The sequence below is a fragment of the Rhinolophus sinicus genome, chromosome 3 (assembly GCF_057876585.1).
Source record: "Rhinolophus sinicus isolate RSI-liver-muscle chromosome 3, RSI-T2T, whole genome shotgun sequence".
Taxonomy (NCBI): domain Eukaryota; kingdom Metazoa; phylum Chordata; class Mammalia; order Chiroptera; family Rhinolophidae; genus Rhinolophus; species Rhinolophus sinicus.
This window is the reverse complement of record NC_142503.1, coordinates 68,739,669-68,765,826: the sequence shown is the minus strand read 5'-3', so window position 1 is coordinate 68,765,826 and position 26,158 is coordinate 68,739,669. Positions and strand designations below refer to the sequence as shown.

Here is a 26,158-nt window from a genome sequence, read left to right as displayed (position 1 = left end):
AAGGAGTATGGATTTAAAAATGAATGAATGTAGTTCTGAGCAGTCGTGTCTTGCTCCATATTATGATTAATTTTGACGCATGTTGCACGTACTTTACTAGTAGCAGTAAAGCACAGAATTTGGGAATAATTTACTTTTGAAATATGTTAGAGCACATGAGAATGTCATTCTCAGTCACGTGTGCTTTGATACGCCTTCTTGAGTTGGAGAGAAGGGGGGCAGAGTTACAGCTGGCATTTTTAAATTTGCAAACAGTTCTGGGCACAGCAGTGGATGTGAACGGGGCTGCTAAGATGAATAGCATTCATCATCTATCACGCATGTCACACTAGGAAAAAAGGACACAAATTGCTGCTACAGGCGACTGGGAGCCACTGAAGGTTTTTAAGCATGGGGTGACATAATTAAAACTGTGTTTATGAAAGTAAACTCTGGAAATAGCGCATAAGCGTAATGGAGATGTCTAGATGATCCGCAGATGGATAAATCATACCCCAAAGAAAATGTTTTAAATTTTAAAGTTGCTTGAATCTCAGGTTGAACTTCATTCATTCTCATCTCTGTTACAGCCTGTCCTCTTGGTCGTCATCATTCTATACTCCTTCACCAGCTCCCGAAGATTCTGGGTGAGCTCCAAGAGAACCTCGAACCTCATGACAATGTAGATATTTAGTTGCTTTCATCAGATTCTCAGAGCCCAGAACCACTACAACTAGTTGGAATTTCCTGAAGGCTGAGGTCGTACCATAGTCACTGTTTTGTCACCAAGTCTTGCACAGGACCTGGCTGACTGCACTGGCCTGATAAATGCATCGACCTGAACTCCACGCAGTAGTCTTTCTTGTTTATGTTGTCAACCAGCATTTAAACAGCCTCCTAACCTTCGAATTCACTGTACTACCTCTTTTTACCCCTAGTACTATACTGAAGACATTGTGAAGAGACTCAATAAAAATACTAATTGGCTAATCACTTTCCTTAAAGACAATAAACAAATATTATGGCTCCTGGCACCCTTCTATTCAGTGCCCTACCAACAGGTACTGGAAGCTAGGTGCTCATGAAAGGGCAGAGATACTAATTCTGACAGAAAATATGCAATGTCCAACACTAATATTTTTCTGGGATCAAATGGGATGTTCATAAAATATGGGAAGTACTGTGTAAAGAACTTTACCTAGTAGCTATGAATCCTCCCAAGGATCATTGACCTTAGATTAAGAAGCGCTTACAAGTCTGCGAACAGCACTGACTAATATTAGGTTGTTAACAACTATTTGTCACATACAGGAATCCTTTTCAGTTGGAAATTTTCAAGAAGGAAACTCAATGTAAATACGTAGAACACATTTATTAAAACACACTTTCTGTGAATTTTCAAAAGAGTAAAGGTGATATGTAAGGAAATACCTAAGAGGGCTGACACTGAGCAAACTGGCTATTTTAATAGTGAGTAAATGTAAATGAGAGCTATTCTGTGCATGGCAAGAATGGTTGGAGAGAATATATTATTTTTAATTTCATTAAAAATATAATTGCACACTTATTAAGATTACCTAGCCAAGACCTCAAAACCTTTAGGATCTAGGTCTCTATGTTAACCAGAAATTCTAAGACAGATTCTGAGGAAAACTGAGTTCACATTCTCTTCTGCGAACATTAGTTCAGTTAATTGATGTTTTTGCTTCCAGTGTCATCATCTTTTTCATTATTAGGTAGTTAAAGGCTGTTTGTTTAAAGATTAAATGATCAAGAATGAAGGCAGTCATTTAGGACTAGTGATGTATGTATACAGAATTAATACTGATGCTTTTCTGATCCCTGCCCATCTCTACATGAGAATCGTAGAATGCCAGAACATACTAGCTCATCCTAGGTCACTTTATCATTTCACAGGAAATGAATTGTTGGCTTGGGCCAAACTTTAGGCATCAATATCAAGGACGATTATTTTCTAATAATTATCTATTAATAATAATAATTTGTCCACCCAAGAAAAATCTCAAATCCTTACTAAAGAAATTGTATGACAAAGTAAATTTGGGGTCTAACTTAAACTTTACATTATCAATCATGGAGAAGTTAAAATTCTGAGTTCACATTCTTCTTAGCTTTTATTTAAAAAGTGATTCAGTACACGACTAGTTAATTCTGTAGAGTTACAGTTTTAATTTGAAAATTAAATACAATATTTTTACACATGACCTTGGGCAAGCTATTAGCAACTCCAAGTGTCAGCTGCTCTAAATTCAAATCTCAAATAATAGTATTATTTTAGAAGAACCCTGCATTCACTATAAATGAAGGTAAATGTGCAGCCCCATATTCCACCGTATATTTAGAAAAAAAGTTACTCCTTTCAGAAAAAAATGAAATGTTATTATTAAAATTGTATCAATAAATCACTAAAAGGATTAATGACTTATACCTTTCCAAGAAAGAGATTAATGCTAGTGATCAATCCTGCTTTCATATGAAATTATTAATAAGCATTTAAAAGGGCATTCATTTATCTGTGTTACATAAGGACTAACAGATAAAGTTGAGAAAAAATATGACTTCAAGCCCAGAACTATGACAACGTCAGCATAACTAGGCTCTTTATATTTAATCTTAAGGAAAAAACCCAGATGAAATCACTGGAAGACTGCAACAATAAAAACAAAAATTAGTGGTTGCTTTTTCTACACTTGCAAATTCTCATCTAGGGAGGAAAAGATGCCTTATTTTGGTCAGGGGTTGTTATTCATCAGAAGTGCCAGCGATAACTATAATTAACTCAAACTATAGGAAAAATATTTATACTCACTTCAGAAAGAAAACAAGAATTAATTATAATGTTTCATTTAATGAGAGTGAAGTGAGGAAGAGAATTAAGACATAACTAGGGGCTCAGAAACATTAGTAGGATTTCTTTTCTTTTTAAAATTTATTTGCAAATGAGAACATCTCATTGGAGAGTGATCGAGAAAGCATGACCAAAGGTAATATATAACTATAGTTATTTTGATTGCAGAAGAAATAATGGGATGATTGGAAAAACTGTCATCTTCCTGTTTGTCTGTCTGTCTATCCAGCTATCTATCTATCTATCTATCTATCTATCTATCTATCTATCTATCTATCTATCTATCTATCTATCTACTGTTATTTTTATTTTATTGTGAGAGGCAGAATAACAAAAGTGATTAAAAACCAAGAAACCAAGACTTGGAGCAAGTCTGCCTGACTTTGAATCATGGTTCCTTGAGCTTTGGCACTTCCTTCCTCTCTAGGTGGGTTTCTAAATATGGTTCTTGTTATGAGGATGAAACGAGTTAATGAATCTAAAACACTTAGCCTGGTTCATAGTAAGGGCTATGTATGTGTTTGTTTTTATTATTCTCTTCCCCTCCATAGATGGAAATTCATCCAACTGAATGCCTTATTGCACCCTGGAAATACTGTATGACTTAAACCTAGAGGTAAACGTATGACTGAAATAATGTTAAAAGGAGAGACTCAAGTAAAAGTTGTCCATAGAAATTAAGTAAAATCAAAATGTATCATAGAATATTTAAGGACCCTATGAGTTCTCTTATCTGATGGGAAAGCATCACACAAATACATAAGTATTTTTAGATGTCCAGTGGTATGCAATATATGGTGAATCAGGCATATGCTAGCAAATAGTAGTCCAATCAAATTTGCCAGTGAGAATAACTACTGTAGTTTTTAATTTATTGTTCAGTGAGTCTAGTTTCCAGAAGACAAGTAGAATGAAGACATCTAACATTTTGTTTCTACTCTATTAATGCTGTCTCAATATAGATATTAAACTAATGGTGGCAACCAAACTATGTTAGGTATAAAAAGGAGTGCACTTATTTCTCAATTTAACAAGTTGAATATTTTCACCCTGTATCACAGATCACAGGCAAATATCAAGGCAGATCAATATTTAAGTGATCAGAGATTTGAAGATGCATAAACTCCCGTTATGATAGAACACTGCCAAGTCATTTTCATAATTTATCAAATTAGAGTGCCAAATTTTGCAGCTTTCCTACATATTGCAAGACAATTCTTTCAGAGATGCTACTTAAATTAAAGTAATTACTATTTAGTTCTACTTCTTTTGTGTTTAAATTTTTGAAATTTTCATCCAACATGACCTCAATGGTAGCAATAATAGTCATAATTATTGTTAATGTATTATAACATTTATTAAATGTTTTTTATGTGCCAGAAACTGTTCAAAGCACTTTCCATGTATTAGTTACTGAGGGACCACATAATAAGTGGTGTAGACTCAAAGCCAGGCAGTCAGGCTCCAGAGTCTGAAGTGTTCTGTATCCCACTACCTCCATGGAGTGGTTTTCAAATTTCATTTTAGACAAATGAAGAACTGATCTGGGGCCACCTGTATTGTGTCCACGTGTGCATGTATGGCGGGGAGGCTGCCACGACTACTTCCCACCATTGGTATATCCCATCCAACAACAGCTGGAAAACCTTTAGTCTACTCTAGCTGAACCTATCCAGGAATTTTCTCTATTTCCAACGCTGTTTTCATAACTGTTACCACAACTGTTCAGAACTGACCCTGAACCTCACCAAAAGTCACAAGGACAAGACCTAAAAAGTGGTGGTGTTGGCAGATGGTTGCACTCTTAGAGACACACTGAAGACACAGTCTGTCACCATCTCTTCCTAGCAATGCTAAGGACTTCCTCAGCTCTGCAAAGCTGGAAGGTGTCATTCTGTTTTGCCCACTCATACTCAACTCATAATGACGTGGAAAACTTAACTTTAAAGGCAGTTGCCAGGGTGTGGAAACAGTGAAATTCTGACCAATCTGAAGGTCCACAAAGTAGTATTTATTTTGAAACTTTCAGGAAGTCTTGAGCCTACCATACAAAGTCAAACCCAATTTTTGAGCTGATCCAATAATTTCACCTTTGATTCCTCCAATCAGCTGGATGGGATCCATCACCATACTGCAGTTCCAAAGTCTGGGAGGTGGGGGGTCAATGAAATATAAAGTGCTGCTTCTAAAAATGCCACTGTGTTAGGCTGTGCTGGTGCCATGACCTGGGGACATGAGAAAACGGTCCTGTGTGTAAGTCTCAGCTTCTAAGCAATGAGGGTCCAGAGCCCAGGGAGGTGTATCTGAACTGGGCAAGCAAGTTAGCCCCTCTTTGATGGAGCACAGCTGTACTGCAGTGCAAAGAACTAGAAGGCACACATTAGAAGTCTAATGTCCAAGTTTTAAATTAAGACTCTGTGACCTCATTCAAATGGGTTAACTTCCCTAGGCTTCCGTGTATTCATCTGAAAATTAATAATTGGTATCAAAGACACATGAAATGAGTATGAGCTATAATATTCAGTAACACAATAGCCTTACAGTTTTGTCTTAGTAATACTCTCATATGAAAAGCTTCTTTCTTCTTTGCAGCTAATACAATTCTCTTTAGCAAATTAGGCACTTAGGGAGACAGTTAATTCCTCTGGACCATTAGGGTCCCATTCTCAGCTTTGCCTGGAGTAAAGAAAGGGTATGAAAGAAACACTGGAAGATTATCCATCAAATTTATTTCCCTTCCTTATACGGTGGGGAATATACATGAATTAGACTACTAATATATTTTATTAGGATATTACCTGGTAATGACTTCCTAGTTTTGTTTTGCAATTGAAAGCTTCCTGAGGATGGGTCTTTTACTGGCTTATACAAAGGACTGAACTATCTTCAGTTAAAGTTAGATATTATATTGTGTTATGGTAAACAGTGAGAAAGAATTGAAAAGAAAAAGACTTTTAGAAATAGCTTACCTAAATATAAGGTTTGGTATTTTGCATTTAATTTTTAAGAAGTGTTTAAGTCAGAATAGTGAAATAACACTAAAATAAATCATTTCACAAAGGAAACACATACACCTTTCCTTTTTATAATTAGGATTTGTGTTGTGTGCTACTATTCTATAAAACTCATTGTTTTATGGACTTCACTGACTGATATTCACCCCAATATTTAAAATGAAAGGAAACTTCCTGAACCAGATCCTGGAGCAACATTTTTCTCCTGGGCACTGCCATTTTGATCACCCTGGAAGGTCTGAAGAGATTTGGCAAGTAAAAGTATTTCGGGTATTTTAAGCACTTCTTTCTTAGAAAAACTAAGAAAGTTTCAGGAATACAATGTCTTAAGTTAAACTATGAGTTTTACATTGATACTTATGATGCCTATAAAAGACCATGATATTATTTCAAAGCCAAGAGTAACAAACAAGCACAGGTTATGGAATGAAGCATGCTGAAACTCTAACATTTCACACTTGACTAGAATTATATTCTCGTCAAAGAGGACCTTTTGCCTTTTATATTTCTATGATGTTTGGGTTACAATTTACTGTCCTTAATAGAGAGGTTCAGACAGACAGCCCAGTATGTTTATGAAATGGATAGGGGCTTGATACACTGCCAATTTCTAAGCACCGTACTCAAGAGATGTAATTCATTCTTTGGTAGGATTCTGGAGTTGAGGCTTTTCACAAGCACCTTAGATTCCGCTGCAAGGGGATCTAGGGACCACTTCTTGAAAAACAGCTTTATTAGGTAAATTTAGAATGAGTTAGAGCAGGGCTAATGCTGTTTAAATATGAAGAGGTAAAAATCTGGGTTCTGGTTAACATCTCATAGAGACCCCTAGGCCATTCCCAATGGAGAATGCTAGAAACTTCCATGTGAGCAAAGGCACTGCATGATAATTTCTTTTTTCAATTATAAATAAAAATCAGCTGGGTGTTGAATAATTTATGGTTTCCTGCAAAGCTGTATTTGAAAACATCAAATTGGCAGCCTGTGCCATTCCAGCCCACACATGGACAGCTGCCATGAGGAATATCTGTTACTTTTTTGAAGATTATCACCACATGCTGTATTATCTGGCTTTCCACGTTAGCAAGTAACATGAAACACAATCAATATCATAGAGGCCACAACACAATTAAAGATACAGATGAGGCATCCATTGCTTGCTGGTACAGAAACCTGAAGGGAATAAGGTATTGTCTTCTAATTATGGAAGCCAATCATGGTTAGAAATAAAGATAAATCTGATAGTTATTCACTTGCTGGAGGTTCCTTCAGAAATAACTACTCCACTTTCCAATTATGATAGTAATTGATAATGGAGCTTAAGAGATCAAAGTCATAAACATGGTTACATTTTAGAAGTCAATTGGATAAGACTGTTTGAAGTATAAGATTCCTTTGAGAAGAATCTGAACACCTTAAAAGAAGGTAGTGGATCAGCATTTCATAACACTGGGACTTTACATATCATGTTTTGAATTTTCAGTTTCTTTCCATGGAGCAAAATGGAGAATGTTGATATAATAAGACTTTGTTATTGTGAACTTCATATGCCATCATTCCCGACATGATGCAAATAGTTTTGGTCCTGGTAATTCTGGCTCACCAATTGAGCAGAAACTAAATTTATGAAGCATTGGGCCAAAACAAAAAGACAGACTTCTTAACAAAATGTGACATCTGATTAACCCAAATCTGAGTAATACTTTTTCTAATGATAAGTCCTTTTAATTGATGAGTTTTTCTCACCCATTCGTTTTTATTCCCTTCAGATTTTGCTAATGTTGATTGCAGCATTTCACATTTTATTCTTTAAAAAATAAAAAGCCCTAAACGCACCTCCTGTGTGTTCTGGTTCCCAGGTGCCTTCACCAGGTAGGGGCTGCTGTAATGAGAAAACTCTGCTCTCTGCTGGCCTCAAAGTAGATTCTAGTCTGTGAAATTTGTGAATTCTGTCTCTGACAAGAATGGCATTGTCCCTCTCCTCATGTTCTGCACTCTCTCTCGTGTCAGATCGACCAAGATCCTTCTTTTGGACTACGTTTGCAATCTCAGCTACCAAGTCTGACTCTGATTCTGCCTTTTCTGTAGGATTATATTTGTGCACATGAACAACATCTTCCCTTTCTCCTAGCAGCTTGGAAAGCAGTGAATAGAAATCACCTGTGAAAAAAAGAGAAGAGAGAAGGGGTGGGGGTTGATAAGATTACAAAATTTACAAAATTGTGTGCCATAAAAATAAGTGAGAGAGATGGTTGCTCTCAGACTTTCAAGCATGAAGAAAAAAAGAAGAGATGATTTTCCAGAACATGAAAAAATAATATGCTTCACATTTCATTTGCTATACCACTTATTTATTTCTGTTATCTAGGGATCCAACCACAGGAGCTAACCTCTATTAGCATATTAGTAGAATCAAATTAATGCATATGTGATTGTATAGCACGTTTCAATAAATACTTTTCCCAGTATAGTTGGATTGATATGGAAGTTACAGTTCATCAGATTTCTAAAATAAAATATTGTCACCAGCGACATCAGAAAACAGCTATCTTTACAGGCAAATCCTTTGAAGATGACTTTAGAAGCTTATTAAAATGTAATCCAGAAGAAATTAAATATTTATTTTTGAGCAGGTGCTATAAAACACAAGAAATCTAACAGGTATGAATCTACCTGCCAATTTGAAAACCAAAGTTTTATTGTTATTTTGTTAGCAGTGCTACTGTAAATAGCTCCAGTTGTTTATTTTAAACAAAAAAGGAAGAAATTCCAGAAAAATAATCTTGTGAGAAGACAATACTTTTAAAAGCATTTTAAAACAAAAGAGAAGATTTTAACAAACTGATATAATTGGAATGATTCATCACTAAAATGTATTTCCTGTCTTCCTACACTAGGGAGTAAACTTGGATATGATAATCTATTTCTATGAAAATAAATTATAAAAGATTATGACAGATATAAAATATGACTATGGAAAGTTCATGAAGCATTTTAATCCTCATCATTTACATCTATAGCTTCAAAACTATTTATATCGTGTGTGTGAGTGGGAAACATATGCATGTTCTCGATGGAAACACAAATCCGCTTTCCTAAACCAAACCCAAAGGTAACCCACAGCTCTTCCTTTTCCTTACCCTATTCTAAGTGATGCTAATAAAATTACTATGACTATGGAGTCCTATTGCTTGTTTTAATTACATTTACAGCACCATCAGATAACATTTATAAAATCTTTCTTACTATCATTGAGAAATGAAAATAATAACTGGTTTAACCATGATACAATCTACTAAAGAATATATTATTAAGAAATTGGTGCAAGGGGATAGGAAGCCTTTCCATAATGATGCTAAGAGATCCTGTCATGTTTACAAATAGCCTTGGTTTAATGCTTCAAAATGGGTTTTCAGTTCTTGCCCATGAAAGCTGCTTATCCCAGGTGACATCTTCAATCAGAAAGTAATTACCAAATAATAGCGCCAATCTCAGTAAAATGAACAAAGCAAATTACAATTCAACCAACTCTGTAAGGCCACAGTGGCCTTCTGCCTCACAGAAGAGAAATTAATCCACTACTACTAAACTCTCCTGCCCCATACACTAAATAAAATAGTTTAACATGCTGTTTTATAATGAACCATTGTCTATAGAAAGTAAAATACAAGGTTATTTTAGGGACAGAGAAATAACATAATTTTAAAACTTGAATCAATGTCATTGGGTTAATATTGATGGAGGAACACGAGCTCACAGCTCTGCATAGTCATTCAGGTTTGTCATTAAAAGTCTGAAAGTTGTGATGAATACCAAACGCAGAGCTCTCGGTTCTTTCGAAGTTATCACTTACAATTATTTTTGGGTTAGGAAAACAAAAATTGAGCAACATAATAGGCTTGGCTGCAGAAAGGTTGCATTGGCCTTGTAAAAACATAGCGTCAGAGCTGCATCTCTAGAAATAGCTCATTACATGGGAATGTCTGAGACCACTAGATGGCTATCTCCTACATTCCTAAACACAGAAACCAGAAAGGTTGTTTTTTTTTCTCTTTAGGTGTACAAAATATATGGAATGCTGAAATGTTAGCTATTTTTCTTAGTCATATTAAGATCCCGATTTAGGAAATATATCTAACCTTGAGTGTAACAGAGGGAGTAGAATATAAACAGAGGAAGTTTTGTGGTCTCAACCCCAATCTCCCCTCCCTCTCAGTATTCCTCTCTTTTTCATCACTTTATGTTACAGCCATATTGGACTTTCGGTTCCTTGAATATCAACTCTGAGATGTTGTGTCTTCTTCCTGGGACATTCTCTCCCCAGTAATCAACTAACTCCTTAACCTTCAGATCTTACTTAGGCGTCACTTATATCCAAGAAGCCTTCCTTGACAATCACATTAGGGGTCTCTTCTAAGTGCCCCTAGAGCGCTCTGGTCTTTTCCTATGTTGTTATTATTGCCCAATGTCTAGTATGTGTTTCACACCAGTGTTTGACTCCAACCCTGACACTTAGTAAGCTATTTATTCTGTACCTTTAGGCAAGTTAATTAGCCTTATAAAGATAATGACAACTACCTTCAAGAATTATTTTGTGGATTTAAAGATCCCTGAATATAAAATGCCCAGCCCAATGTATATCATAAAATAGGTATTACTAAATTATAGTTATTATAATTACCAAGGAAAGACATAAACTCTAGATGCAACATGCATCTGCTTCAATCTATTGTTGACCTAAACTTTAAAAAATCAGTTCTTATTTCATATTCAAGAATTGGGATTTTCATAATGGAAAATAGCTAAGTTTACAATCTTCTATGTTCTCAACAAGTCACTATGGCTGCTGTAGCATTTTGTTTCTTATCTTTGTCAAAAGAGATTGTAGTTACACTTTTTCTCCTTTTATGTTTAGTCTACCTTGGGGGAAAGAACTATTCTACTCCAGTTTTCTGGGTTGCCAGTCCTCCTGGCACCCCATCGCGCCTTTCCTGTCTGGTTTCTTTTCTAATACAGCTTCTTTGCCAAAAACTTGACTCATATGCTATAAACATATTCACTTTGTGCTTATCTTGAGTGGCTGCAGAGGTGGGGAGAGACCCTCCTCAGACACAGTATGTCTTTCAAGCTTTTGCATCTTCCCTCTTCCTTTAACAAGTTCCAACACGGACTAAAATAACTTTCTGTGCTAACGGAAACATTCTATATCTGCGCTGCCCAACATGGTAGTCACTAGACGCGTGGGGCTAATGAGTACTTGTAATGTGGCTGGCGTGGGTGAGGAACTTAATTTTTAATTTTACTTACTGTTAATCAATTTATATTTGAATTTAAATAGCCCATGTGGCTAGTGTGTGTCTACCATATTGTACAGTGCAGGGCTATGTACTGCTACATCCTTCCTCACATCCTCTTCCTTCCCTAAATCAAAGGCATCTGTTTCCACTTCTTACTTCACCCCTGTATGACCTGTGCATGAGTTACTTAAGAGTTCCTAGTTGCCAAAGCCAAGAGACTCTTTATCTTGACCTACTGGTGGGCATGTAGCAGAGTCAAAAGTCCCTTCTGAAACTCTCTCCTTATAACATTGTTCTGTCCAAATCTTCTCTGCCTGTCACCTTTGCTTTCTCTTAGTCTTCGGCCCAACCTATGAAAATATTGTTTTCTGAGGTCTACTTTATTTTCCCCTGTTTAAGGCCTTTTCCTATTAAGAGATCTCGGCCATTCACAAGGCTTAAGCAACTACCTCCAGACAACTGACTCTTAAATCTGGAGGTCGCTTAGTACCAAACTGGTACATATAACTGCCTTCTGAAAATTTCCACTTGGATATCTGTGTCACAGGAATCTTGAACTCAACAAGTCTAAACTGAGTTCCTAATCGTCTCCCCATATTTTATCTTTTCATAGTATTTCTCTCAGTGATGAAGCTGTATTTTGGGTCAATCAATCCGGAAAATTAGATTCCTCCCTCTCTCACCAGTGAATCGCAAAGTCAACTGATTTGTCATGTTGACTTGTCAACATATTTTCCTTCCCTATCACCAGTATGCATTTGAGACTCCTATCATCCTCCGACTGACATGCTGAAAGACACTTCCCTTCCTTCCTCGGAATAGATCCTCATCTCTACCTTTGATGTCAAACATCTGTCTGGAATGGTATTAAAGCTGCTCTACCTCTGTGGAGCTGACCTGTGATTGCTCGTAGCTTACCTCCCGGGACACTCCTTGGTTATATCCCACCTTTTCCTCAGCTCTGTCAACCTATGTATTTCAGGATGGTGTTCTCTAATTTTATTCTGAATCCCACTGCTACGGTGACCGTATAATTTATTTCCAAAGCTGGGACAATGTGAGAAGGAAAGGAATGTTGTTAATATCTATTCTTAGTCATAAACTGGGCCAGTGCTGGAAAAACTGAGATGTATTATTGCCCTACCTATTGTTGACAGAGATAAATATAAAGAAGTACTTTATAAACTACAAATTACGATAATAGTAATAGCCGCTAATATTTTTTGAGAGTTTTGCATGACCCAGTCACTTTGCTGAGTGCTTAATACAATTTAACACATTTGGTGTCCATGAAATACTTATTGTCCTCATTTAGGATGAGGACACTATGGTACATGACGAGCCTGCATAGCTGGTAAGAAGTTGAACTGGGATTCAAAGGAGATGGCCTCATTGAGGGGCCTGCCTTCTAACTCATCACGCTACTGGATCCAGGTTCTCCTCTCTTTTTCATTCTGGCCAATAAACTCTTTCCTGTGAATTTACCTCAGACCTGTCAATCTTACTATATCTAATTTTTAAAATTTTAAAATTAACTGTCTTCTGAGATTAGGTGCTCGGTTTATTCTTTGACTGAACAAATTTTTTTGCTCTATCCTGGCTTGTCTTCTTCTTATTAGAACATAAAATTCTAGCAAAGTAGTCAATACATACATAACATAGTGTGATGTACAAAAAACTGGCCTAAAGAACAGTAATTGGCTTTTTTTTTTTTTTTTTTTTTTTTTTGGTTTGAGAAAGTAGAAGAGTTTTCTGTTTTCTCGGGTACTTTTCACGTACCACTGGCAATATAACTTACATGTACTATCAAATTCTATTAAGATGTTCTAAAAAATGTTTTTTGTACATTTAAATTATCTGGGAAGGGATAAGTGACAAGGTATAAAGGTGATTTTCATATAAAAAATAAAAACCGCTTATCTCTTGTCATATTTCCAGTGATTAGTACTGTTCCTCTAATAGCAGATCCTTAATAAATGATTCTGGAATAAATATATATATTTTTTTTGTTAAAAAAAGTCACCCCTAGCTCCCATAGAGACAAAAATATTTCTTTGATGATTTTAGGCTGCAGTGAGTTTCATTTCTGTCTTTTTCTCACTCAAACTTTGATTCTTAATCTTATGAAATGCAGAAATGCTCTAGTCTTTTAAATAATTTGGCTGAGTGGGTTTGGTATTTGGAAAACACAACTGTGGTGGTAGCTAATGTGTCAGGAAAAGGAACAGAGCACAGTATAAGAGAATCTAAAATACCACCAATTTAACTCCAAGTTTGTACGTTGTGGGCTAGCATTAACTCCTTCATGCCTCAACGGGGATTTTTCTTTTCAGGAGAGATCACTCCCTATTCCTTGCCACCAGCATGGAAATATCTCTGGTTTGCTTTCAGGGACACAGTCAGATCAAACTGAAATAGATGGAAACATACATTGGAAAAATTGCCCCATGAGTTTTTTTTGTTTGTTGTTTTGTTTTGTTTTAAATGCTCTAAGATTGGATGAAAAAAAAATAAGTATCACTACTTTTAGACAGCATGAAATCTAAATTGTGGTGGGCGTTTTTATTTTAAAACTGATCGAGAACCTTGTGGTAATCTTTCAGACTATAAACTCCCATTGCCCACACAAATCACTAGTACTTCATTACCTAAAATCAACAGTTCTTGTTACTGCTTATCGCTCTTTGATTGCTATGGTACAAAGAGAGTAAGCAGGGTGTTCATCAGCAGTTTAACCACTGACAAAACATGCCAAGGAGCCAAGCTAATGAGATTACAACCTCGGAACACAACAGATTAATGAAAGGGATATGAGGAATGGAAAAACAAAAGAATTTATTTTTAGATTTTAATGTTTTGGTTTATGACCAAAGTCAGTCATAGCTGACTTTCCCTTCTGGTTAAAGTCTATTTTGTTTATTGACTGTTTACTTACTACTAACCCACAATTTATCCTACAACCTCAGAGAAATAAAGCACATGATTACGATGATCAGCTCAAGAATCAGAAATGAACTTTTTCCCTCTTACAGGACTCATCTAATTGAAAAACAATCAGATTTTTTTTTTTTTTTTTTAAGAAAATGAGACAAATATAAAAAAGGTGAACTTAGAAGATGATGCTTTTGCAAATACCAGGCACACTGATCCATATTGGAAAGCCCACCTCTGTGATAAATGATCATGCACACCTGCCTGTTCTGTTATTAGGAAAACAATTCAAAACAGCATCCACTCAGCTGCCCAGAGCCCTGGGGGGTATTTAGAATTGTGTTTGATACATGAGTTCAATAAATAAAGACAGGTGAGCCACTCATAAATCATAACAAACTGATACATTTTTAGTGAGTGGGGATACAAACAAGAATTGTATCTTCTTTAAAACAGCAAAGTGGCATTGAGAGTATTTGGAATTAGCTAAGATGCTACTAAAATCCTTTGTACTTTATTAGGGAATGAAGGGAGTACCCTAGTTTCAACAAAGCAAAGGACCAGAAATGTTAGCTACCAAGTCCAGCATTTGTTTTACTGCTCTCGTAAATGGTTTACCAACTGTTACTTTAACAAGCTTTTGCAGTAGACGATTATCATGTTAACTTGCAAACGTGTTCCCTTGATTCTGCTTATTTGATGAAACATGCCAATGGTAATTCATTTTTGTTAGCATAAAACCATGTGAAATTATCCTGTTTTGCAGAAGGTGTCTGAAGACCTTTAACTATCTGGGGTCATGGAGTGTTTTCCCTCTACAAATTGTATTTTTGTCATATTCTCCCTGCCTTGGGAATAGAGTAACTCATGTTGACCTTTGAGTAGAAAGATTGATTATATGAGGGCACAAAGACTACAATGAGAAGAGTCTGGAGCAAACTGAATAAAACATGTTAAAGACCTTTTCTGCAGAGAAAGAAATGCCGTCTAGAGCATAATGCACAATAATAAGGACATACTCGTATTGTAGATTTGGACTTTCGATCCTGCCTTGAGTTTTTTTAAGACATCAAATCTTCCCAACACAACAGACATAAATTTCAATACTACCTCTATGCTTTGAATTTTAAAGGAGAGAAACACTGAAATTCAGAACTCCTAAATGCAGTTGTATAGATTCTTGCTTGCAGCCTTAGTTTCAGCCCATATTCCTTGCCTAAACAATGTTGATAGAAAACCTAAGTTTTACCTTTGGCACAGTGAACATAAATAAGAAATCATAATGCATAAAAATAAAGGGAATGTACAAAACATGCTTTAGTTCCTTACAAGTGCAAATCATAACATACAAGTGAGGAACATGTGTTTGTGTGTGTCTGCCCTGGAAAACGTCATTGCCACCATCCTCATCCTGTATAGTTTCCTAGGATTCATGTCCTCCACTCAGAACCACTAATTGGGTTTTATTCTTTAGCTTATTGTACTTATTACATACGTAGCTAATTCTTCACTTGCAATGTTTTAAAAGTTGATGACATTTCAGTATGTTTGGAATATCCACTAGTGTTATTCCGCAGGAAGGCATAATCAACTCATTCACAGATAAGCTCACCTACAGGTAAATGGGCTATTTTCAAAGGGCAGGGATATTTATTATGCAGCCATTAAAAACTGGGCTTGCCAATAATTTTATAGCAGGAAGAAATATTCAAGATATAATAGTTAAAAAGAAGATATGAAACTGCATACATTATGATTTAAATAATGTTAAAGTACGTATATGGGTAATGTATATTTCACACAGAGATGTACATATACATCCATATTTCTGGGGTTTATGTATGATTTTTTATTTGTTTATTCATACTTTTCTGTAATTTCTGTATCTTCTATAATGAATATTATTTAAAAATCAGTCCAGCATTATTTTAAAAATATCCCTGCAGACTTCATTAAAGCTTTATTAAAATATTTCCCATCGTTGCATGATGCAGACAACCTGCTAGGTAAAGCTGAGGTTCTTGTTATGTCTCCGTGATTACATCTTTTGAGATAGAGTCTGAGATACATTTGCTTACACCAATTTTGTTCTAGAAGGAGCAGCTATAGATAAGGATACTCCAGAACGTTAGTGTGCTTGTGAGTAAGCACAGGCTAAGCTACATGGATTTGCACAACTCAGATGTCTCTTCAAATGCTACTGAATTTACAATCAAAATTAATATTCTGGCCCAAATTAATAGCTAGCAATTTTAGTGATTAGAATTTCAAAGAAAATAAAATACTTATATTTCTCTTGGAGAAACAGAGCATTAGATAAACCTGAGTTAAACAGATTCCTGGTTTGCTTTGAATTTTTTTCTCCATGTTGGAAGTACCTACTACATCCTGTCCATTTGAGGCATAGCGACATTTTTTCTCAGCCTATGAAATATGAATACTCGCTCTCTCTCTCTTTTTCCTACTTTAATAAATGTCCATTCATTCCAACATAACATATCTTTACTGTTATGTAAAGATATATTTACATAACATATCTTTACATAACATACCTTTATTATATATCTTTACTGTAATTCTTCCTATCTGCTTTCCAATGTATTAAGATAGAAAGTGAGGGTGGCCGGATGGCTCAATTGGTTAGAGCGTGAGCTCTGAACAACAGGATTGCCGGTTCGATTCCCACAGGGGCCAGTGAGCTGTGCCCTCCCCAACTAGATTGAAGACAACAACTTAGAGCTGATGGGCCCTGGAGAAGAACACTGTCCCCCAATATTGCCCAATAAAAAAAATAAAAAAACAAAACAAAAACAAAAAGGGTGTTCCCTTAAAAAAAAAAGACAAAGTGAAAGAAAATATTGTTTGTTTGTTTGTTTTTTATCAATGTAGAACTATCTCTATCTCTACATTTAGGCACTGATGGGTGCAGAATTTGCCTTTGAGTACATGTCCTCTGATGTTTTGGGTCTTTTTTTCCTGCCCCTTAACTGTTCTTTTTCCAATGGGGGTTTGACATCTTCTGTGTGACTGACAATGATGCTCTTTGCTAGCCTGTGGCTAGAACAACTGAAATAAATCAGGGCTTTTATTCATTGGGGATTTTAAATATTTAAATAATCAATACAACTTGGAAGAGTACTTGGAACATAAATTGTTTTGGCCAGTACACCAAAAAAAAAGGCAAAGGATTAAGTTTGAGGGCTTAGTTTTAAAAATTAGCATACATGGCATAATTTATTTGAATAATTAGAGTCCTCCTATTAGCTATGTAGTCAATTGAACTACCCAGCAAATGAATACAAATAGGCATTCGTGCAAACAAACATCTCTGAGAAGAATGGGATATTTTCTCAGTAATAAGTAGATTTGATCTGCGTATTGTAAGGCAATAGATTGAGCTCATTAATGAGTCAAATGGACTATAGGTACAAATATGTATTTGGTGCATTTCTGTATTTCTCTTTAAATTCTATACCAGTGGTCTCCAATGACCAGTAGAATAATACACAGACTACACTAGCCATTAAAATGCTTTTTAGTCAGGTATTTGTCTTCACATAATCTGGGAGGTGACATTTGAATGGCTCCACTAATTTCAATATATGAATACCATAGCCCATTTTCTTCACTATGAAAACTGAATCAGAATAATGCTTTATTTCTTCCCAAGTGAAATAACTTTACAGCATTTTTATTCACGAGTAGAAGAAAAGAGTTAACTACAGGAAAATCATTTCTTATGTGTTCATAGATTCTTTTCTCTGGAACCAATAAAGCTTTGGATATATTTAAACTTAATATTATATATATGCTATCAAACACAAAGCGTAAATGAATAGTAAAATATGAACATTTATTAAAAGATTGGTTTGTATGCATATATGCCACCCCCTAAAACCTATTATTTGGAAAGAACAGGTTAAATCTAACATTAAGGTTCCTCTTGGGTTTCTAATCTTTCAGAGGTTCCAATGTCTCCCCTGATCAACTCAACTAAGTTCAGAAGGCAAACATAGTCTAGCCTCAGTTTCCATAGGTACTTACTATTTTACAAGATGCATCTACTGAATGGTAGTCACATTTGTTGGTATTTGGAAATGTATTCTAAGATGACTCAAATTATTTCAAAGACATATATTTCAAATAGTATGTGCAATGTCAAAATAATTCATTTTAAGTCTGGTTAAATTTCAGCACAATTATTGCAAATACTGTTACACTACTGCATTTAGGTTGCAATTACTGATTTCCTTACAAATATATCGGAGGTACCAAAAAATGAATATACCTGACTTGTATTCATCTTTTGTTATCAATCTATATTGAGTATTACAATTTTAATACAGTCTTTTCCTTTCTTAAAATGTGTATACATTTCTTTTGGCTCCCTCTGTATTCACAGGATTGATAATTTTAGTTATTGTAAGTCATACTAAATAGTTTAGTATAATAGTTTAGTATAAACCATTTAGTATAAAATCATCTCCTTCTTGACTTAATATAAAAATAGAAACAACTTTGAGCTAAGTTGTGTATTTTAAAAGACCACTTGTTAGAATGAGATGTTATAGAACATACTCTACAAAATTTTAGAACTTTTAAATTACAGTTTACCCTATACTTCTTTCAAAGTGCATTTTTTTTTCCATTTCAAAAGTCTGGATTCTTTAATTTTGCAAATACTATTAGTGCAAGAGTGATATCTTTGACCTAATAGAATACATTTTGAAGAATTCCAGTAGGGGTTTACCATATCCAAAGAGTCAGAAATGTCTAAATGTTGCTAATAGAAAAATGCTGTCTATCTCCTGTATAGTTTACATTGTCAGTAGAAGTGTGTTTGCATTAACATTAAAGTTTTAAAATACATGATATTTAGGCCAAAAATGTCTTGATAACATCCTCCAATATCTAACACAAAGTACTATTTTCCAAACAACTGGCAAGAAACCAAGATTGAGGAGAGCAATTTTTCAGTGCCAGCACATGCAGTATCTGACATACAAATATTATCACTTCAAATAAATAGAACAGAGAAAGAATGATACTTTCTTAACTCATCAGATGGCAACTTAACACAAAACTACAAATGCATAAAACAAGAATCCCTCCTACCTTACTGAAGGCAGAGAAGAATGACTTAAAAAAGAGGCAAGATGCAGGTTTAACTCGTAATTTCTTTTTTCTTGAACCTCAAGCATAGTTAATGAACACACCATACTAAATACATAGGAATTTAAATGGTGAAGGTCATTAGATTTCAAAAGCAACTCACTAATTGTTTCTAATTATTATATTTGCACTATAGATAAAGTTATAATACTAAATAAATTAAAACAAAGAAAAATCTAACGGGACTAAATTACACTAATGAATTTTACTTGCAAAGCTAAATTGCAACAACTGACCATTTTCTCATGAATTATGTATTATATAAAAACAGCAATACACAGGTTTGGAGACTGGTAAACAAAGACCTAAAATATCTCAATAACTTTAAAATTGAATTGCCTATTTGAATAATGAATACTTTTATAGGCCTAGTTACAGAAGTAAGCATACATACCCTGTTCTAACACTTCTTCTTCTTCTCGTTTTGGCTGCTGGAGTAAAGAAGTCTTATCTTTGCTCTCTGTTTCTGTAAAGTATCAAAGGAGTTGAGCATAAATTTGCAGTATATACTACATACTTTAAATATATCATCAACATAAAACATTATTTACTGTCTTGTTTCATAAGAACAACAGTATTAAAAATGTATACAGTATCAAACATATGGTGATGGATGGAGAACTGACTCTGGGTGGTGAAAATACAATGGGATTTATAGATGATGTATTACAGAAATGTACACCTGAAATCTATGTAATTTTACTAACAATTGTCACCCCAATAAACTTAAAAAAAAAAAAAAAAAAGAAGTGACAATGAAGGATCCAGTAATCCCACTTCAAGGTGTTTTTTTTTGTTTTGTTTTTTTAAATGTATACAGTAGAAGTGCCCTAATTCACAAAAAATTATAGCATAACCACCAGTTACCAGACTTCTGACTTAATAACTATATAAACTACTTTCAGTAATATATACATCACACAGAATTTTCAACATATAATAATAAAACTGCTCATATTTGTTTTTTTTAATTGAATTTAGTAATATTTTAAGGCTATTTTAATAACATTTTAAGGTATATTCCATAAATACCAGGGGTGCCAAAATAAAGTATACATATGACTTGTTTCATCTTTTGTTATCAGTATATATTGAGTATTACAATTTTAATATAGTTTTTTTTTTCCTTTCTTAAAATATGTATACATTTCTTTGGTGCCCTCTGTATATGAGGATCTTAATAAATGACCTGACTGCTGTGTTAACTTCTTTCATAAACTTTCCACTAGAAAGAATAAGAAGTTGCTCTGGCATATTCAGATTGAACTTGAAAAACTCAGTAAAGTTTAAGCATGCTCCGTTCAGTAAAATAGGATGTGGGCTTTGCTTTGCAATTTTAAACTAAAGAAACGACAATGAATATGACTGTTTTGTAGATGAACACTAAGTTAAAAAACAATTCTGAGAATGAGACAAAAACGGCCAAGAATAGTAGTGCCTCATAAATCAAGAATTGTCTGTGCTTAAAGAGGCCCATTAAACAGATGATTTAGGGTTTGGTTGGAGATGATAACCATTTTCATTGGCAAACTGTAGCATTCTTTAGAACCTGGTGTATAAATTCATAAATTGCATAAGTCATTACTGCTTATATAAAGAATGAAATGGAGAAACTAGAAAACATGAATTAAATGGAGAAAGATCTACATTCATGGAATTGGTACCCAATCTAATCTCTTGCATCACTAGTTGAGATTTTTCACTTTAACTATTTTGATGGGGGCATGTCAGGAGGAGTAACAGGATATATAAGAAGGAAAAGAGGGAATTGGGTTATGTGGCCACATGTGATTGTTTGGCAGAAGAGGGATGGTTTTAAATATTAATCATATAGTCAAGTGAGACAGAAGGAAATGGAAAATACAAAATCATGTTACTTTAAATTACACACCAATTTTACCTTTGTGATGTCCATGCATCATAACCATATCAGACTTCACAGGAATTGGAATATTGGCCTCTGGTGGTATGGTTCTGAACATATCTGGAGCTACATTCTGTGTACAGGTCATGAAAGAAACTGCATGCTTGGCTTCCATATAATACATAATGTATAAGTTGCACATTTCATCACTAGATGTGCCACTGCAGGCAAAATAAAACACACAAAAAAATAGACACAACAAATCAGCCACTCACATAAAACACATTCATAATGCAAGAAAATGCAACCAGTAAATCTGCCAGCAATGGATTCAAAGGTGGAAATATTGAGCATTTATTTTATAGCTTTCATTAAAACCCATCACAGTTTTCAATACCAAAAGCACATTTCCAAAGGCACAGTTCCACTTAATAATGGAGTATCGGTTTGCAGTCGCTCGCTCCATGGGTATCACCAAATACCGCGGATGGAAATGGCATTTAAGTAGCAGTGATAAATCATCTTCCTCTTCTAAATCCTTTCATTCTTTAGTCCTTTTTCCATTTGCTAAGACTCATAGGTTGGGCAAAGCACTTTTCTCATAAAAAAAAAAAATCTTAATTATTTACTTAATAACGGTAAAACTCAGAACAGTTCCACAGAAATATCATCTCTTATTTACAAGTCTTTAAAAATGATTTTTTCCGTGTAACCCCAAGAGTCTTGGATCTTGTTTTGGTTACTGCCTCCTCTCAGATGGTCAGATGAATCAAGAATCATGTGTTGATACTAAGACGTCATAAACGTATCCCTGATAGTATCTGCCTTGGCACCTTGCTTTCTACAGCAGTGACGAAAACAGCTCCTCAGGAATGATATCAAAGAAAATCAGCCCTAATCTCTTCTTGGGGCTCAGACCTGAATGGGGTCGTGCTATACAACTGAATGACTCAATGTTAAAAATAGATTTGACAAGAGTGGGATGGACATTTCAAGAAAAAAGTTCCCACTAACATAAATTATGTCTAATAGTTTATAAGACATGTTTTGTTTTGCTTTTTTTTTCTTCCTGGATTCACATGGGTTACTACCGTATGTATTTCATTCTCTTCACTATAATTAAGATGGCATTATTTAGGTACACCTTCACAAAACGTTTATATATCAAGGTAATTTGGGCAAAGGCACATTTCCTGTTTGGTATTAATTCTGACCACATTTAGCAAGCCTATACTAATAAAAAACAAGCCGTGAAGTGGACTATTTGCTGTACAGAAATACGTCAGTGTTGATTTTTCCAGCAATGTCACGCAGCACTCACTTCCTCTCCATAGCAACAGTAATGACATCAGCAAGGGAAGGAACAAAATAAAAATCTTTTCCAAACAGGGATGTGGTTTCTCTCACTCAGCTCTGAAAATGTAGAGTCCCCAAGAGACCACAGGAATGAGCCTCTGCCATGGGAAGCTCTGCTTATGCTTTAAAAATCATTTGGCTTCTCACTCTCTGAATCTGATACCTGTCAGCTGTAACTGTCTCTCCCGTGAAATATAAATATATGTTGAAGTGCAACCCCAAACAAACACCTGTTCACTACCCATATCTTTAGGTGTCAAAACACCATTCCTAAGAATTACATTTTAACAGTATTGGAGTTGGTCAGAAAATTATACGCTATAAAAGGAATGGCTAGTGCCAAAGTAATAAGTCAGAAGCTCCCACCATATTATCCTCCCTCCCTCTGTTCAAAATGAAGAAAAATGTACAGATCAAAAGAGAGAAATGAGGGAAAGGGAATTTACATTGTGGCTCTAGCTTAAAAAACCTTGAATCATCTAGCCAGAGAGGGGAAGCAAAATAATCATATAAGCTTTTCAAGTTAATGAAAGGAAAAAAAAATAATAAATCTATATAATAATAAATGAAACTTGCAACTCATCTATGGACAGATCCTTCCTTATTTTCTGTTTGGAAATCTCCCACCTATGTTCACTCTAAACACATGAGTCAGATGGCCTAATCAAATCATCAATGTGGTTCATTTAAGGTACTGATTCTACAATACAAAATTGACTTGATCAAATAATTTAAGAATCTTTGCTATTACAAAGAAAATTTCATTAAAGAGCTGAAGAAAAATAGTTGTATTTTATTCCTTTCCATCTGTAATTAAACTTGTAGTCAAGGTAACTCTGAGTTCCTTTCTGACAGAGAAACTATCATATCTTAAACATGTTAGGACTCAAATCATTCTTAATGTCAAAATACACTTGCTTATTTTATTTCACATACATCTTTCACTCAAAATGAAATAAGAAAACCTGACTGTAGCCAAACAAATTGCTTTCAGTATTCCTAAGAGAGAATTCTGACACACCCACCCTTATTCTCTGTAGAGAACAGCTCTGCAGCTCCACTCTGTGAATCTGAATAATTATTAACAAGAGAAAGTATGGAGGGAGATTGTGTTCACACACCTGCTCTGGCTCCACTGAGTGGTCCTTTAAACATCCCCTAATACCAGTGGGATTCTACAAATGATGACTCCTGGGCATCACCTAGATTCCAGAATTACAGTGGTGCATTTCTTTCATCTTCTTGCATAATAGAGTGCCTACGGGATAACTACTTCTTTATACCAGCTAGCTTTAAATTTGACAAAGTGTGGTGAGCCTGGAAACAGTAAGCCTTCAATAAATATTTGTTGAATGAGGGAAGAATGAATAATCTATCTTAATAAATGTTTACAACTTATTATGGCATAAGCTGTTAGCCCTAATATATCATACTGCCAAGTCAGGTCAATTTTGCAAACTCGATTGATCTATGGCATTTCTGAAAAACATTTATCCATCCATCCATCCATCCATCCATCCATGTTCTGTGAGGGTTTTTATAAAAAATAAATTATTTGATATTATTAAGACATATAATAGAGAATTTTAAAAGTACCCAGGTATTCTGAAATTTATCATTAAAAATAACCCAAATATTGTCGTACATCAAGATTATATTCCCAACAGTGATATTCCACTTTAATGATTCCCGTACCCCAGCCCCTATCCTTTACACTTAACAATGAGAGGCTTGAAAATAAATTTGGAAAGAAATATGAAAACTTTAAAAAGTTATTTTACAAACTTTTAATTGTTTCTTAAGAGGTTTCATGGTGCTTTTAAACTTACACATTAAGGAGTTATTGATCATATAACTATATCTTTGCAAATAATACATTTTAAAATGATGATTAAAGTGTTGTGTTTGATATCTATGAATATTCATTAGACATTCTCATATGTACATGAAATAACTGGTTCCAAATGAACAATATGACTAACAAAATTGACCAAAGAGGTAAATATCATCTACCGATTCTCCAGAATTTAAAATTTTAGCATGTAACCTTTTAGGCAAATTAGTATACTTACTAAGATTAATCAGCTGATTTAATTCTTTTTTGTTTGTTTAAACTTGACTAAACATTTTAAATGAATTTAGGTGTCACATTGAATATAAAATACATAATGCAGTTAGGCACTTAATATTGCGTCTTCATAGATTAATTAATACTATGTTGTCAGTATATAAATTGGTACAACTTTGTCCAAGATATATTAGTCATATTTACTATTCTAAAAGAAACATATCTGGATAGCATAATGTTACCATTAAGTATATTTATTAATACGTTTTGTCTTAAATACATTTGTTTTTTAATGGCTGTATTTTAAGGTGAATCCTGGCATGGGAAAATCAGTCCCTGTTTTTTAAAGTGCTTTGTATTAGTTAACTAACTACTTTATTAGTTCTACTTAAGCAAAGTTTTCTCTAGTCTAAAATTTCCAATTTAATACAGACGTTAGCTTGGATTGGGTGAAAGAATCATTTAACCGAAACTCTTCCTAGTAGGCCGCTGATGATTCAATTTTCCTGTAAAACCTAGTTCTCAGGTGGCTGCAGAACAAGAAGGTTAAAAACTTGAAAGTGATAGTTCTCCCAGTGCATGGAGGGGCATCTACTGACCCCATACTACCTCTGGACTTGTATCTAAATCTGCTTCATGCTCAGGGCTGTAACCTGTGCCCAGTAGGAGTGCGTGTTTGTGTATGTGGATTAGGGGGCAGGTGGGAAGTGAGAAGAGGGAGAGGAGATTTACAGAGTGTCATTTAATGTAATAGACATAATAAAATACTAGTTTTCTTTTTCCACTGGTTACATTCTCTACTGTGATTCTACACTACCCTATTGAAATGGTGTCCATTACTTTACTAAACTGAGACACACTGCTGCTATTATCTTTCTCAAACGGAAAAGCATATTAAGTGCTATAGGAATGGGAGGCATTATTATGAGAAATTTTATTCATATTTAAATTTATTCAAACTTCTCTTATTAGTTTATCATTCCACTGGAAGAAAATTGATTCTTTAATATAAACGAAATATTCAGACTATGAACTTATCCAATAACTTAATTTCTTATAATTTCCGTTTCATTTGTATTACAAAATGGCATTTCCTGTAGCCCACATGAGATTTACCGAAAGATAGATCAGTATAGTCATTTTAGGGTATTATTTTAAAGCAAAATACATTTAGAAAACGACTTAGAATAATACTGAACTCATAAAACCGGGAAAGGCCTCTTATCCTGATACTATCACAAGTCATTAATTTCTATGGTTGATATTGCCTCACAGAGATAATACTGAAAGGATAGAACTTGACCAAAGTTACAAGTGTCCCCACCCCCAAATTGTAAAGGGACTTCTAAGCAAAAAAACTCCACACTTGAACTTGTAAACTAATAGACAGAATATGCTGAAAGGGATTTTTTTTTTACTACTTTGTCTACTACCAATTACAATGGTTAATAAAATAACCAATGGCATTTAAGCAAAGTTTCTGGAGCTCTACACTAACATACGTCGGAAAACAGTTGTTCGATACCCTCTGAATCTTATTACTTCATGTATTTAAAGATTGTTAAGAAGTGAATTGTCAGACTCTTTCCTTCAAATCTAATTATGTTG

At 34.7% G+C, this 26,158-nt stretch overlaps 1 protein-coding gene across 41 annotated transcripts in view; it reads right to left on the bottom strand.

Moving 5' to 3' along the window:
• The window catches only part of PAM (peptidylglycine alpha-amidating monooxygenase), a 261,122-nt gene that overhangs the window by 36,664 nt on the left and 198,300 nt on the right, over positions 1 to 26,158 (bottom strand). For 15 of the 41 annotated variants that reach the window (XM_074328647.2, XM_074328650.2, XM_074328654.2 and 12 more), the window contains 3 exons: positions 21,163 to 21,347; positions 19,657 to 19,728; positions 7,699 to 8,022 (listed from right to left, as the gene is read on the bottom strand). In XM_074328647.2, coding sequence (XP_074184748.1) covers positions 7,699 to 8,022; positions 19,657 to 19,728; positions 21,163 to 21,347 — 581 coding nt within the window. Of the gene's footprint in view, positions 1 to 7,698; positions 8,023 to 19,656; positions 19,729 to 21,153; positions 21,348 to 26,158 lie in introns of all 41 variants that reach the window. The other 26 variants (XM_074328669.2, XM_074328672.2, XM_074328668.2 and 23 more) reach the window with 3 other exon arrangements.